The 13,553-nt window shown below is 37.9% G+C and overlaps 1 protein-coding gene across 2 annotated transcripts; it reads left to right on the forward strand.

The window, feature by feature from the left end:
* Nucleotides 1-3,853: 3,853 nt before the first annotated feature.
* On the forward strand, nucleotides 3,854-11,257 carry eno1b (enolase 1b, (alpha)). Of its 2 annotated transcripts, none has more exons than XM_063474001.1 (12): nucleotides 3,854-3,965; nucleotides 5,569-5,663; nucleotides 5,846-5,941; nucleotides 6,480-6,538; nucleotides 6,644-6,713; nucleotides 7,678-7,811; nucleotides 7,937-8,159; nucleotides 8,309-8,506; nucleotides 9,023-9,224; nucleotides 9,755-9,863; nucleotides 10,139-10,197; nucleotides 10,994-11,257. In XM_063474001.1, exons 2-12 carry the CDS (start codon nucleotides 5,579-5,581, stop codon nucleotides 11,061-11,063), a joined length of 1,305 nt encoding a protein of 434 aa, XP_063330071.1. In that variant the 5' UTR covers nucleotides 3,854-3,965; nucleotides 5,569-5,578; the 3' UTR covers nucleotides 11,064-11,257. The 2 variants fall into 2 exon arrangements, with proteins under 2 accessions (XP_063330071.1, XP_063330069.1); XM_063473999.1 differs by lacking the exon at nucleotides 3,854-3,965 and adding an exon at nucleotides 5,322-5,442.
* Nucleotides 11,258-13,553: the final 2,296 nt, after the last annotated feature.

The following is a 13,553-nucleotide window of genomic DNA, read 5'->3' on the forward strand; positions in this document are numbered from 1 at the left end:
AGGCTGCCGGGGATTCCCATGATGCATTGAGTTTTTCTTCTTCAGTCACCTTTCTGACTAAACATGTGTTAATAGACCTCTCTGCTGAATCATACTTGTTATTAATCTCTGTCTCTCTTCCACAGCATGTCTTTATCCTGTCTTCCTTCTCTCACCCCGACCAGTTGCGGCAGATGGCCCCGCCCCTCCCTGAGCCTGGTTCTGCTGGAGGTTTCTTTCTGTTAAAAGGGAGTTTTTCCTCCCTGTCGCCAAAGTGCTTGCTCATAGGGGGTCATATGATTGCTGGGCTTTTCTCTGTATGTATTATTGTAGGGTCTACCTTACAATATAAAGCACCTTGAGGCAACTGTTGTTGTGATTTGGCGCTATATAAATAAAATTGAATTGAATTGAAAAGTTGTCATCGGTCTGCTGACACAATAACAGCGGTGCTTGAAACTTCCTACAGCATTAACATCAGCACAAAAACTGTGCACCGGGACCTTCATGGCATGGGTTTCCATTTTTGTCCATGTAGTGTATGTGATTAAATTCACTTACAGCTTCATTTAAACATTTTATGAAAAAACATGTGATTGTGTTTCAGTTTTGTCTGGGTTTTTTCCCCCTGAAATATTAAAGTTTTCCTTCTGTTGCTAAGTTTTACACCTGAGGGTCGCTGTAGTTGTCAATTGCAAAATTAACTGCAGAGCACACAATACAAAAACCATTCCCTTACTTCCTCTGTAAAAGCCTATGCATATGTTAACGGAGGTCCATATTGACAGAGCTGTGAGTTAACACTGATGTTAGTTACTCGAGTTAAACATTAAATACCAAAATTCTGACTGACTGATCACAGACCTATAGGCTGCAGTATCTTCCTCCCTCAGCCTACTCTTATCTGGGGGGCTTTCTACAAGATTTGGGAATTTGGCTGCAAGGATTTGCTGACATGCAGCCAAACAAGGAGTATGAGGTTGAATACTGATGTTTAGGAGCATGCTGGTGTTCCAGTTTACCCAAAAGATGTTGCTGGGGTTGTGTCAAGACTTTATGCAAGCACGTTCTTCTGCACCAGAACAGTTTTACAAACTTGGTTTTGTGCACAAAGACACTTGTTATCTTGGATTGAAACCAGGAATGTAAGGGTATATTGTATAAAATACCAGTAATTCTCAGTTTTATTATATTGTAAAAGGAACATTGTGATCTGCAACTTACTATAAGGGTTAAAAAAAAAAAGAAAGCCAAAAGACTGAATGCTGGTTTCGCTCACTTGGTTGAGTAAACCAGCACCCAGTATGAGGCGCCCCTGGAATTTCTCCCAGCAGCTATCCTGTTGCAATAAAGGCTAAAAAACCCAAAAGATATATATAAAAAAGTTGAAGACAGAAAAAGTTGAAGACAAAAGCTACTGTGCCTGGCTGCCATGTGTCTCAAGGTATCAGTCTGGATAGAGACCTTAAGCATCCGCAGTAATTCTGTCTGCAAAAGAAAGTGCCTCACTGACCACGTGATATATCACACACCATACCACCCTGATCCAAACAAGGATGGTGGACACAATATTATGAACAAATATAAAAATACAATGCTCTACAGTACGGACTAAAAGCATAAACGTTTTGGGGGGTTTTGTGTTAAATCACTTATTACATTTTGTAATATATATATATATATATATGTATGTATTCCTTTTAAATCACTGAGAAAGCATTTAACAAACATACTAGAAACATACTAGCACAAGAAAGATTAAGATTACCAGCGGATAAAGATGATATTCATCATTCCACATTTCATTTTTTCAAATGTAGCATACGATTGTTCTTGTTTGCTGGTGATGGTGCAATATAGAAGAAGAAGAAGCTGGGATAGATTTAAAAATCTCAGAAGGCAGGGTCAATTTAGATGTACAAAAAGAAAAGCTGCTAGGGGAAACCTAGAGTCTGACTGGATTAGGATGCAAAAGCAGCTAAGACCCCAGTTCAAGTCCCAGCCAGCCAGCTGGGCCTTTGCCACATGCAATTCCTCTGCTGTCTTTGCCGACGTTTCCTGTCCATCTTTAAAAACAAAAAACTGACTGCCATTATCAAGTACTGTGAAATCTTATAAAGAAAATGCAGATTGTTTTGTCAAAAAGGGAACAGGAAACATGACAAATTTACTAGTGTAAGATCCCACGTGTTATGTTTTCCGATCACAAGATTATGAGTGCTAGGTAAGAACAGCAGAGCCAAAAGTGCTTAAATGAAACTTGATATGAAAGCCTGAGGGTGCGGCATCAAGGGCGTGATGCGCAAAAGTGTCATTACACAAAAGAAGAGAACATCAGACCAAGCTGCACGAATAAGTAACCCGTCATTTGATCAGATTTGGGGAGAATCTGAGATAACAACAAAAACAGGTCACTAAGTGGGATCGTATGAAATACAGATGAGTGCATAACAGCTTCGCACAAAAAGGCCACTCCCATCAGGGTAGATTCATTCCATGACAGGATAAAGCAGCTTACTCTCATATTGTTTTGATTTGCAGTTACTCTTCTGTCAAAGCAGAGAACTGGACCCGAGCATCCCAGAAAAATGTGTAAAAAAACAAACAAACAAATCTGCCACATCCCTTTTTTAGGGTCAAAGGTTTAGGTTTTTCCTTTATTTTGTCACTCATCGATAAGTGTGATAATAGCATTTTTAGATCACATCATTTTGTAACATTTTAAAGAAATATGTATTTGTATTTTGTTTTTTTTTAAATAAAGTGCTTTCTTTTAATGGTGTGCTTGGTGTAACCTGCCCAGGTAATCTAAGGCTAATGTCTTGAAATATTTTCAGATTAAAGGTGAATCAAACAATAATCATTATCACCTGACTTCAAAGGATTCAGGTAACTTTGCCCTTTGACTGTACTTGACTGTTGAAAGATTTAGGTTTACATTTGATGTGTGAAATGAGAAGTTTGTCTCACCTTCCTTGCAGTGTGTTTAAATGATAATAAATTCAAAATAATTACTTAAATCACCAGTTTATATGCGTTTAAATGCCAGGGTGGCACACCTATAAACAAGTGGCTCTTATTTCTTAGGAAAAAACTAACAAAAGCAAAGTGAATATTTTGTCATACAGAGGACCCCACGTCATCTTTACAGCTACCTGAAAAAGAATTGCTGTCTCTTGAAAATGGATTTAACAAACAGCTAAACTCATACATACGTTGGTATTGTATGCTTTCTGAGTCATATGGTACAACCAATGTAAAACTAGGATGTTCTATCAGAAAAATCTTTATTTCATTTAAAAATGTGTATGCTCTTGGTACCAAACATGAAAGTTAATACAGATGAATACAGTTAAAGCCAGTTTAAATTGCAACTATATGCAAACAGTAAATGGTAAATGGACTGGCTCTTATATAGAACTTTTCTGCTCTGATAGAGAACTCAAACAACACGCCTCATTCACCCATTCAGACACACTGATACAAGCAGTTTGTGTGCGTTTGTATCCAAAAGTCAGGTGGCGCAAATGCAAGAAATGCCACTTAAATTATGGAATTATGTTGTTTAAAAGTTACAGATCTATTATATTGCTTACCATAACAAATGATGAATTGACTTCTTCAACCAGAAATTGCAATTAAAAACAACAGCAATAATAACAATTTGACAACAATTTGCACCGAAAATTTCAAATTTGGATTCATTGCTCCATAAAACTTGTTGCAACTGATTTTCAGTCCAGATAGATAGATAGATAGAATGGTTCCTGTTAAAAGTCTACACTGAACACAGACATTTTTACCTACAAGATTTACACAGGCTACTGTAGAAGCTGATGGGGTTGTAGTTCACATTGGAAACTGTAGGGGCAGCAGCACGCACATAGGCACTATTCTTCTTCTTCGTCTCTTCTGGCTCCCACTGTACCCGGTAGTTTTTCTCCTGCTCTCCCACACACTCAAAGTTTTCTGCATCTGTTATCAAGGTAATTATTTCTGGGCCAGGATTAATTAATGTAATTGCCCGTTTTGGTAGGTTTTGTTTAATAGTTCGTTTTCTCTGTAAAGTTTAGCTAGCTGATATTTGTCGACCATCCCCATCAGCAGCGCTGCTGCTACGATCGAGGTCCGTATATTTTAAAAGAAATCATTCATACATTCTGCGTTTAGTTTACATTTATGTGTTTATCTTTAACTGAGGGTTTGTATCTTCCCATTCAACCACCTTTACTTGCTCAGTTTTTAATTTCACAATGCCAACGTTTAAGCTTAAGCTCAGATTTCCTTGAGTATGTGTCCCTTTACAAGGTGAATCATTATATTTTGCATTAATGGAAGTCATGTAAGAGAAGATGTTAAAATGTAAAAGATTTATATATTCACGCTAATTAAATATCAATATTCTTTGCCAAAAAAGATCAAATATAGTGTTTATAGCTCTTTTAAAAAATATTTCTCTATAAAATGGTGGCAGTGATTTATTTGGAGCATGCTTGGACACACGGTACATAAGATAAAAACGGCTTTGTGCAATTCTAATGAGCTTGAAAGTCAATATTTGGTATGACCACCTTTATTCTTCATTATTTTTCATGAAGTCTGCAGAGGTTCTCAGTCATCCAGGTCATGGAGCAATTAATTAAGCAAATCAGATAATGCAAATCCATTATGAAGTCTTTATCAGACCCTGCTGGATAAGCCTTTAGATCGATGCTTTATGCTTCAATGAATGAATTTTCAAGCCTCAGAGCATGATTTTGAAATTCTGCTACACTTTTGAAATTGCATATTCCTGAAGACACTGCGGCAGATATTTGACTTACAAAGATTTAAGTGTAACTCTAGATATTGCTATTTGAAGAGGAGTCCACAAAAAACAACTTAAAAACCCATCTCATCAGGAATAACTGGCAGTGGCAGATCAGTGGGCATAGATACCATATTATCCTAAGGCACAGACAGCAAGAACGGAGGACTTCTCAGAGTTGCCGTTTCTGTTCCTACTAAGAGAATTGGATAATATTGGGGAGCTAAAACAGAAATTGCTGTTTCTCTAATGTTTTGTTGTTGTTTTGGTTTTTTCTGTTTTTCTTTACTGAGTTTCTAGCAATCCTCATGTTTTGGCTTATTTATCTGTTAAGCAAATGGAAAAGATTACTGAACATGTCTAGTCATGTGGGTAGTACTGGCACAAAAAAGGAGTCAGTGTAATCACGATAGCATTGTTAGTCTTTATGAAAACCTTGAAATCACTCACGTTTTTCTGCATCAACACAAACAAACTGTAACTGGAAGCTCAACCGTGCTGTGACAGACGCAACCATTTCCAGCTGCCATGTGATTAATCAGATGAGGAGGCCTAATCCAATTAGCATACTAGCATGCATGTTGGCGCTCTTAAGCTTGCAGCTAGGTCAGGATATTTTTGTTTGAGAGCTTCGCAGAGGGGAGAGAGTGAAAGAGGTACGGGAGACATGTTTTAATAATTCAAATAGAAATTTAAATATTATTTTTTGTTGTATGTTTATTACATTTACAACAGCTTTTTTTTGTCCGATATTAACAAGTGCAGCTCTGTTTCTTCTCAAGGTCCTGCACCATGTCCATCGTTAAGATCCACGCCAGAGAGATCTTCGACTCTCGTGGAAACCCCACGGTAGAGGTTGACCTTTACACTGACAAGGGTAGGCCTAAATGTGCCTTCTGGGCCAGTTTTTTGGGTTTTTTTTGTAGTTAAAATAGTGTTCATTACCTAAATTGTCCTTAAGATGTGGTTATCTATGCATGTTTTGTTTTGTTTGTTTTATTATTATTTAGCCATTTTTTATTCTTCTGTCGTGCTTCTGTTTGCATGTACCTTTCCCAGGCTTGTTTAGGGCCGCTGTACCAAGCGGGGCATCTACAGGAATCTATGAAGCCTTGGAGCTCAGGGACAACGACAAGTCTCGCTACCTTGGGAAAGGTTTGTACATATTTCCTTTATTTAATTTCATGAAATTGTTGAAACATGTTTGGTTTTTTGGTTTTTGATAAAGAAGCTTTATTACCTAAAGTATAATTCGTTTTTTAAGAAAAATACTTTAAATATCAACTTCTTTCTTGTATTTCTTTTGTCTTTCTATGAGTTGTCACAACTCTCCATTCTCTCTCTCATTCTCTTTGCCAGATATGAAAGGGTTAGTGAGTTCCCATTGCCTGTCCTTCTAATTTAAAATAAAAATGTGTCCATTTAATAGTCGATCAGTGTGCATGGTGGGCTGTCTGTAAAGCATGCTGTCATTTCAGTATTGATGATTTGCATGTTGATTTTAAAATAGCCGCTAAAACACTGACTATGGGAAATAACAGAGTTAATTACGCAAACATTTCTTTCTTTGTGTCAAAGTATGAATTTTAGAATCAAAAGTTGCACGTTCTGCTAAATCTATGGCTTTAATATTGAGATTGCAAGGGTTGCCCATAATATTTTGAAAAAATAATCTCTAATGTGTCCTTCACAGGAGTCTCACAGGCTGTAGAGCACATTAATTCAACCATTGCTCCTGCACTTGTTGGCCAAGTAAGATCATTTAGTGTCTGCATTTTCTAATATGTATGCTAAGTAACCTTTGGAAGGGTTTTCATCGATGATGAAATGCTAATGTGAATCTTACTGTCTGCTCAGGATGTGTCTGTGGTTGAGCAAGAGAGAATTGACCAGATGATGATTGACATGGATGGCACAGAGAACAAATGTAAGTGACAGAAGCATCTGTACTATTATGTACACTGCAGCATAGTCTTCATAAATGTCTGCTTGATGACAGATTTCTCATACCTTTAATGGTGATGTTAAAGAAATGAAGCATCTAATCAGCAGAATTGCAAAACTGTTCCAATGAGAACAGTTTTGTTTTCTTCTAGTTACACTAAAAGGTTTTTAAATGCTGTGTTTAAGATGGAGTAGTGAGTGAATGTGCAGTCTTTGTCCCCTCAGTCCAAAATTACATTAAAAAGAACTTTTTATTTTAACCTGTTATCAGTCGAGTTTAAAAAAAGGTGCCCATAAAAGGTTAATGCAACAGTGGTTTAAGACCTTTGCAAATGACCACTGGATAGGAGGATTATGTAGCGAGCACAGAATAGAATGGAAATATCCTTGATTGTCCCTTATTGAGGAAATTCAGTAAGGGTAGGTTTATTCTTCCCCTCATGCCTGAATCCTCCAGGAGAAACTGCATCGTGTTATAGCTGCAACACAGCAACTGGAAATCATCCTTCTCCCGATGTCACCAGATGCTCCGCAACACTTATTAGAAGTGTAGTATGCCCATCTTATGATGTCCTCTGCTCTGGCTACTGGCATCCTGCAGTCCTAGGGGCTAGGAAAAGGAACTCGGGGTGTGAACCCAGCAACAACAATTTAAAAAAAAAAAAAAAAAAAAAAAGACCAAAAGTTTGCACTAAATAGGATCTGAAGAGGCTGTTTGCATGCTGTTATGAAAAAACAGTGACATTTTTCGACGAATATGTTATACATATTGCACCTTTAAAGATGATTGACATTAAGCGTTTACAGTCAAATTAGATCCATTTACTTCAATGTGAGACGAATCAAGGTGGTTCATCCTGATTTTTTTTTTATTACTAATGCAATATCATTACATTAAAAATATTTATATACATTATGTTTTTGTTTTGTTCATTTACAACTAACAGCCAAGTTTGGAGCAAACGCCATCCTAGGTGTGTCTCTGGCTGTTTGCAAAGCTGGTGCAGCAGAGAAAGGAGTCCCCTTGTATCGCCATATTGCTGACCTCGCAGAAAACCCAGAGGTCATCTTGCCTGTACCGGTGAGACTTTGTTTATCTGATGGCACGCATAAATTTGCTGGCCTGTCTTCATTCAGTTGACCTTTCAGTAAACGTCTTATTATAATTCTAACATGCCTTATTTTTCCATTCTCTGCATTCATCAGGCCTTCAATGTGATCAACGGCGGCTCTCATGCAGGCAACAAGCTTGCCATGCAGGAGTTCATGATCCTGCCCATCGGGGCTAGTACCTTCAAAGAAGCCATGCGCATTGGAGCCGAGGTTTACCACAATCTCAAGAGTGTCATCAAGAAGAAATATGGCCAGGATGCCACTAATGTGGGTGACGAAGGTGGCTTTGCTCCAAATATTCTGGAAAATCAGGAAGGTAAACATTTGTGCTAAGGATGTATTTCTGTTGTCTCTTATTAAATATATAATGTCGTGCAAAAGAAGTTACACACAAGTTATACGGGAATATTGTTTCAGTAACAAATAATGAACACGTTTGTTCATATGTGATGTTTAACCTTGCAGCTCTGGAGTTGCTGAAGGAGGCCATTGCTAAAGCAGGGTACACAGATGAGGTTGTGATTGGCATGGATGTGGCAGCATCTGAATTCTACAGGGATGGAAAATATGACCTGGATTTCAAGTCACCTGATGACCCGAGTCGTTACATCACACCCGACGAGTTGGCTGATCTCTACAAGAGCTTCGTGAAGGATTATCCAGGTAAAATCCTGAAACTGTCTGTTTTCGCAAATAATCCGAGTTGTAAGTAGTCATTTTAAAGTAAGCATAGTTTTTTTTACATGGATTATTTATTTAATGTATTTGTTGCTGGGACATTTTCAGACTAGCCTAGCCTAACCCTATTGCTTCTATAATTAGCACAACAGTTTTCAGATGAACTCAAATAATTAGATTTTTTTTTTCCTAATGATCAGTTAAATGTGGATTTGATAAATTTGCATTGACTGAATGTGCCATTGGTATACAGGAGCAATGGTTGCTGGACGTTGGCCTCTTTATTACTACTTAAAAATTCCAATAAAATCAATTAACTTAATAACTTAAAGCTGCTTAGTTAATCACTAATGCTCATATATAACATTTCTAATATTCCTCTATTGAATGTAATTGTAGAAGTGCAAGTTCTTGTCTTGTAGGACTTCTTTTAATAAGTCTTGGACTTATTAGGTTTAAAGTATCTCAGATCATAGTAATGTTGTTTAACTGTCCTTCTAGTGGTGTCCATTGAGGATCCATTTGACCAGGATGACTGGGAAGCCTGGACCAACTTCACTGGCAGCACAGACATCCAGGTTGTTGGCGATGATCTGACTGTGACTAACCCTAATCGCATCAGCAAGGCTGTGGAGGAGAACGCCTGCAACTGTCTGCTGCTTAAAGTCAATCAGATTGGCACAGTTACTGAATCCATGAGGGCGTAAGTGAACCTTTGAAACTCATACGAATGTTTATATAAGTATTAGATTTTAAGGTGTGGGTGACGTGACTATAATGTTACTTGAGTTGAGGACAGCTTTATATGTGACTTTACAAAAAACTTTTCGCTTCATTTTGGGTGAAATACGTATCATGATCACTTTGTTGGTACAGCAAAGTATATAAAATTATTTCTTTGTTTAAGTAAGTAGGACAAGCTTTCGTGACCTGGTTCTATGGGTTTCTCTCTCTCTTTAGCATACATGTGTTTATGTCCTTGGTTACTATAAGTAACTGTAAGTACTGTAAGTGCAATCAAATCTTCCCAACATGTTTCATTTCATGGAAACCCTGAAAGTCTTTCCCAAATATCCCAACTAAGCTTTAATCTGGTGATAGCGCTGATGATGCTAAAAGCTAACGCTAACAAGAGCACTCGGATGATAACTTCATTGGTAGACCTTAAAATGCAAAGAAGAGAGGAGGGAAGAAGAATGTAGAATTTAAGGAAAATCTCGTTGCTCTCCTCAGGTGTAAGATGGCCCAGGAGAACGGCTGGGGTGTGATGGTGAGCCATCGCTCTGGTGAAACTGAAGACACCTTCATTGCAGATTTGGTGGTCGGCTTATGCACTGGACAGGTAATACTTGATGTAAAGGTGCGACTTTTTAGAACATAAAAAAATGACACTTGTTTGTCTAGAATCCAAATGCCTGGATGTGGATTTTAGATGGATGACGTGCCTGCAGTGGATAGAATAAAGCACTGTATGAATGTATGGTTAAATCTGACTTTAAAGCACTTTGAGAAGAGTAGAAAAGCAGTAAATAAATGAAAGTCCATCCTAATTATAATAATACAGCTTTAACAAATGTATTATAAATGCTAAAATAAACAATGCTTTGACACACTCAGATCAAGACCGGGGCTCCTTGCCGCTCTGAGCGTTTGGCCAAATACAACCAGATTCTCAGGTGAGCTTTACTCAACTCACAAGTTTTATCATGCTTTTCTGAAATGAGCATAAAAAGTGTAAAACATGAACATAGCTCTCAAGTGCTTTAACCTCCTAAGACCCGAACTCTTTCATGGCATGCATTTTTAATTCCTCTTTGCTATTTGAGTTGTTTGGGACCTGATGAATGTAAAAACAAAGGATTACGTGTCTGTTTTTTGTTTGTTTTTACCTGATTTTTGTTTCTGAGAAAAATGAGATCCACATATGAGGACATTCGCTTTAAATTTTGATAGAACAGTGGCAGTATCATGTCCTCGTAAGTGGACATCAGGCCCTTGTAGAGCAAAATGTAGTATTTTGGTCTAGACAACCCAAAATATGATGTCCACATATGTGGATACCAGGTCCTAGGAGGTTAAGCCTGGATTCTATCTTAAGGCCAGCAGGTGGCGCTAGTTGTGGTTGCAAAAAATATTTCTGCTCCTATAGAAGTCTATGGGAAAATGGCTTTATAGTGTTTACAGAAGTCAGTGTTTTGACCTCTTTAAACATCTTTCTGCTGAGTTTATGCATTCAGTCACTTGTCTTGGGTCATTATTTGTGATATGAACCAGCACACTCACTGGCCAATGAGCATGCAGCTTAAAAGTTAGACCCACCCATCGTCATCACAACGGCTTTTTGCAGTCAAGGTGGCAACAGTAAATTAAAAAGTTAATTGAAAGTAAATTTTGTATTAAATGTTAAGTGTGATGAAAAGACCTCTTACTAAATTAAAGAGCAGAATTAATTTTGAATCTCTCTTACTACAGAATTGAAGAGGATTTGGGAGACAAGGCTCTCTTTGCTGGAAAAAACTTCAGAAAACCAGTGATAGAGTAAAGGAGTGAAGACTTTACAAATATGTGCATGCACACAAATGCACAGTAACTTGTTTGCTAATAAATGAAAATACATTTCAGCAATAAGGATGAATGTAGAACTACTCACATAAAACCTGCTGTGTAATACTGAATAGAGAACTACCTGAAACTACTTGAACTCTGACTCTACAATAAAGTTTTCTTCCATCTTAAGTTTCTCTCTTTTTGTGGAGTAAAATAATTATTGAAATCTGTTGGAGTTGACACAATATATTGTGATTATTTCTTTTTATTGTGCATATGTTACATATTTTACTCTGTTACAATTTTTAAGATGTCTAAACAATGTGATCTTCATAGTATCTTTCCAGATGTTTGGCTTGCACACAGCTTTTTTTGGGGGGGGGGGTCAGCAGTTAAATTAAAAACAATGAAGCTATTTGGAAAATGAGATTGACTCTACCCCTAAATAAGGACATTCAAATCTATTTCCAATTGTCTGATGACCTGCCAGCGCTCATTGAATTGTTTGTCTGACTGCTTGAAAGAGGTCACAGAGTGGCTGTCAGCCAATTCTCTCATTTTAAATGAGAAGAAAACTGAGATTATGGTGTTTGATAGTCACACTCCATGAGATCAGCTAGCTGCCCGATTTGGTCCCTTTGCTTGCTTTCTTACAGACACTGTAAGTAATCTAGGTGTTTGCCTGGATAGGTCATTTAAGCTGGATAAACAGGTTTCCTCTGTGGTTAAATCTGGCTTCTTCCAATTGCGCCAAATTTCTAAGGTCAAACGTTTAATACCGTACAAAGACCTTGAAAAACTTATCCATGCCTTTGTGACCTCCAGATTAGATTATTGTAACTCTCTACTCTGGACTCCAACTCGCTCACCTCCAATGATTACAGATGTTCAGAATGCTGCGGCTCGTCACCTAACCGGAACTAGAACGTTTTTGCCTCCATTGCTCTCTGACTTACATTGGCTGCCTATTAAATTTCGTATTGATTTTAAACAACCTTGCCCCTGACTATCTCACCGACCTCCTCAGTCTCTATAGTCCCAGCTATTCTTTACGATCATCTGGTCAGTTCTGGCCCAGCCCAGGCACCGTCTGAAGACTAGGGGTGATCGTGCCTTTGCCTCTGTAGCACCAAACCTCTGGAATAGTCTTCCTGCTACTGTTCGTCCCTCTGACTCCATTCAATCCTTTAAAGCACGCTTGAAAACTTACCTATTCGACCTGGCTTTTCCAACTAACTAATTCTCACCGCTCATTAATTGCTCGCTACTCATTTCTCTGGATTATCATGAATTCTCTCTATCTCTACTTATGCTTTTGTTTGTTCTCTATTTTACCTAGTTTTAATGACTTACTGTTCAGTGTAATCATTTACTGTTACTGAAGCACTTTGGTGTACCCCCTGGTTTTAAACATGCTATGTAAATAAAATTGTATTGTATTGTATTGTTAATAACATCAGTGTAGATTACAACAGCAACACTCACTCGTAGTAGTTCGTTCTTGTTTTTTTTGTTTTTAGTTAAACTGACTCCTGATGCTGTTTTTAGTTTTAGTTTTGTTTTTCCTTCTCATATGCAGACATGAGAGGATGAACTTTGAAATAGGGCTTACTCTATCCTCAACTATTACAAGTAAATCGCAAACCCTAATATAAATGTGATTCTCCCGTAAAATCTTAAATGTCCAAACCAAAGATGCAGGAAGATTCAGACTTGTATAATTTTAGAGTATATCAGGACATACATGGGGAGTAGCACACCTGATTATCTTTGCAGGTTTATGTATGCTTTCCAGTACATTTAAAACATGTTTTTGCACAAGAAGATACTTGCTGTTTGTTTTTTGTTTGCAGTTCCAGAAGCTTAATGTTAGCTTGCTTTATCTGTTCCAAAACAGATTTTGGCATGATTTTTGTCCTGTTGGAACAGCCATTTGCATCCAAGTTTCAGTCGTCCAGCTGTTTTCTGATTTCAGGTAAAGATGAAGATAGTGCTCTTTGATTATCCTTATTCATTTTGTGAAATGTACCAGTGCCACTGACAGCAAAGTGACTCCAGAGTCTGATGCTACCATTACTATGCTTGACAGCTGCAGTATCCTTAGGTTTGAAAGCCTCACCTTTACTCCTCCAAACATGCCTGTTGTCATTCAGGTAACGCCTCAAAGCACTTTTTATTGTAAGGTAAAGACCCTACAATAATACAGAGAAAACCCCAAGAATCAAAGGACGCCCTATGAGCAAGCACTTTGCAACAGTGGGAAAGAAAAACTCCCTTTTAAGGGGAAGAAACCTCCAGCAGAACCAGATTCTGGGAGGGGAGGGAGAATTAAAAACACGCTTAACTGTGGACAGTGATGCTGGTATTCCACCAATTTCCAGTTGGTGGGCTTGAGCCTTGATGGTTTCTGGGTTCTTCCTGAATATCTCAAACAACTTCCTGTCATCTGAGGGTGACACTTTGGCCCTTTCTGAATTCTAAGTAC

The sequence above is a fragment of the Pelmatolapia mariae genome, linkage group LG5 (assembly GCF_036321145.2).
Source record: "Pelmatolapia mariae isolate MD_Pm_ZW linkage group LG5, Pm_UMD_F_2, whole genome shotgun sequence".
NCBI lineage: Eukaryota > Metazoa > Chordata > Actinopteri > Cichliformes > Cichlidae > Pelmatolapia > Pelmatolapia mariae.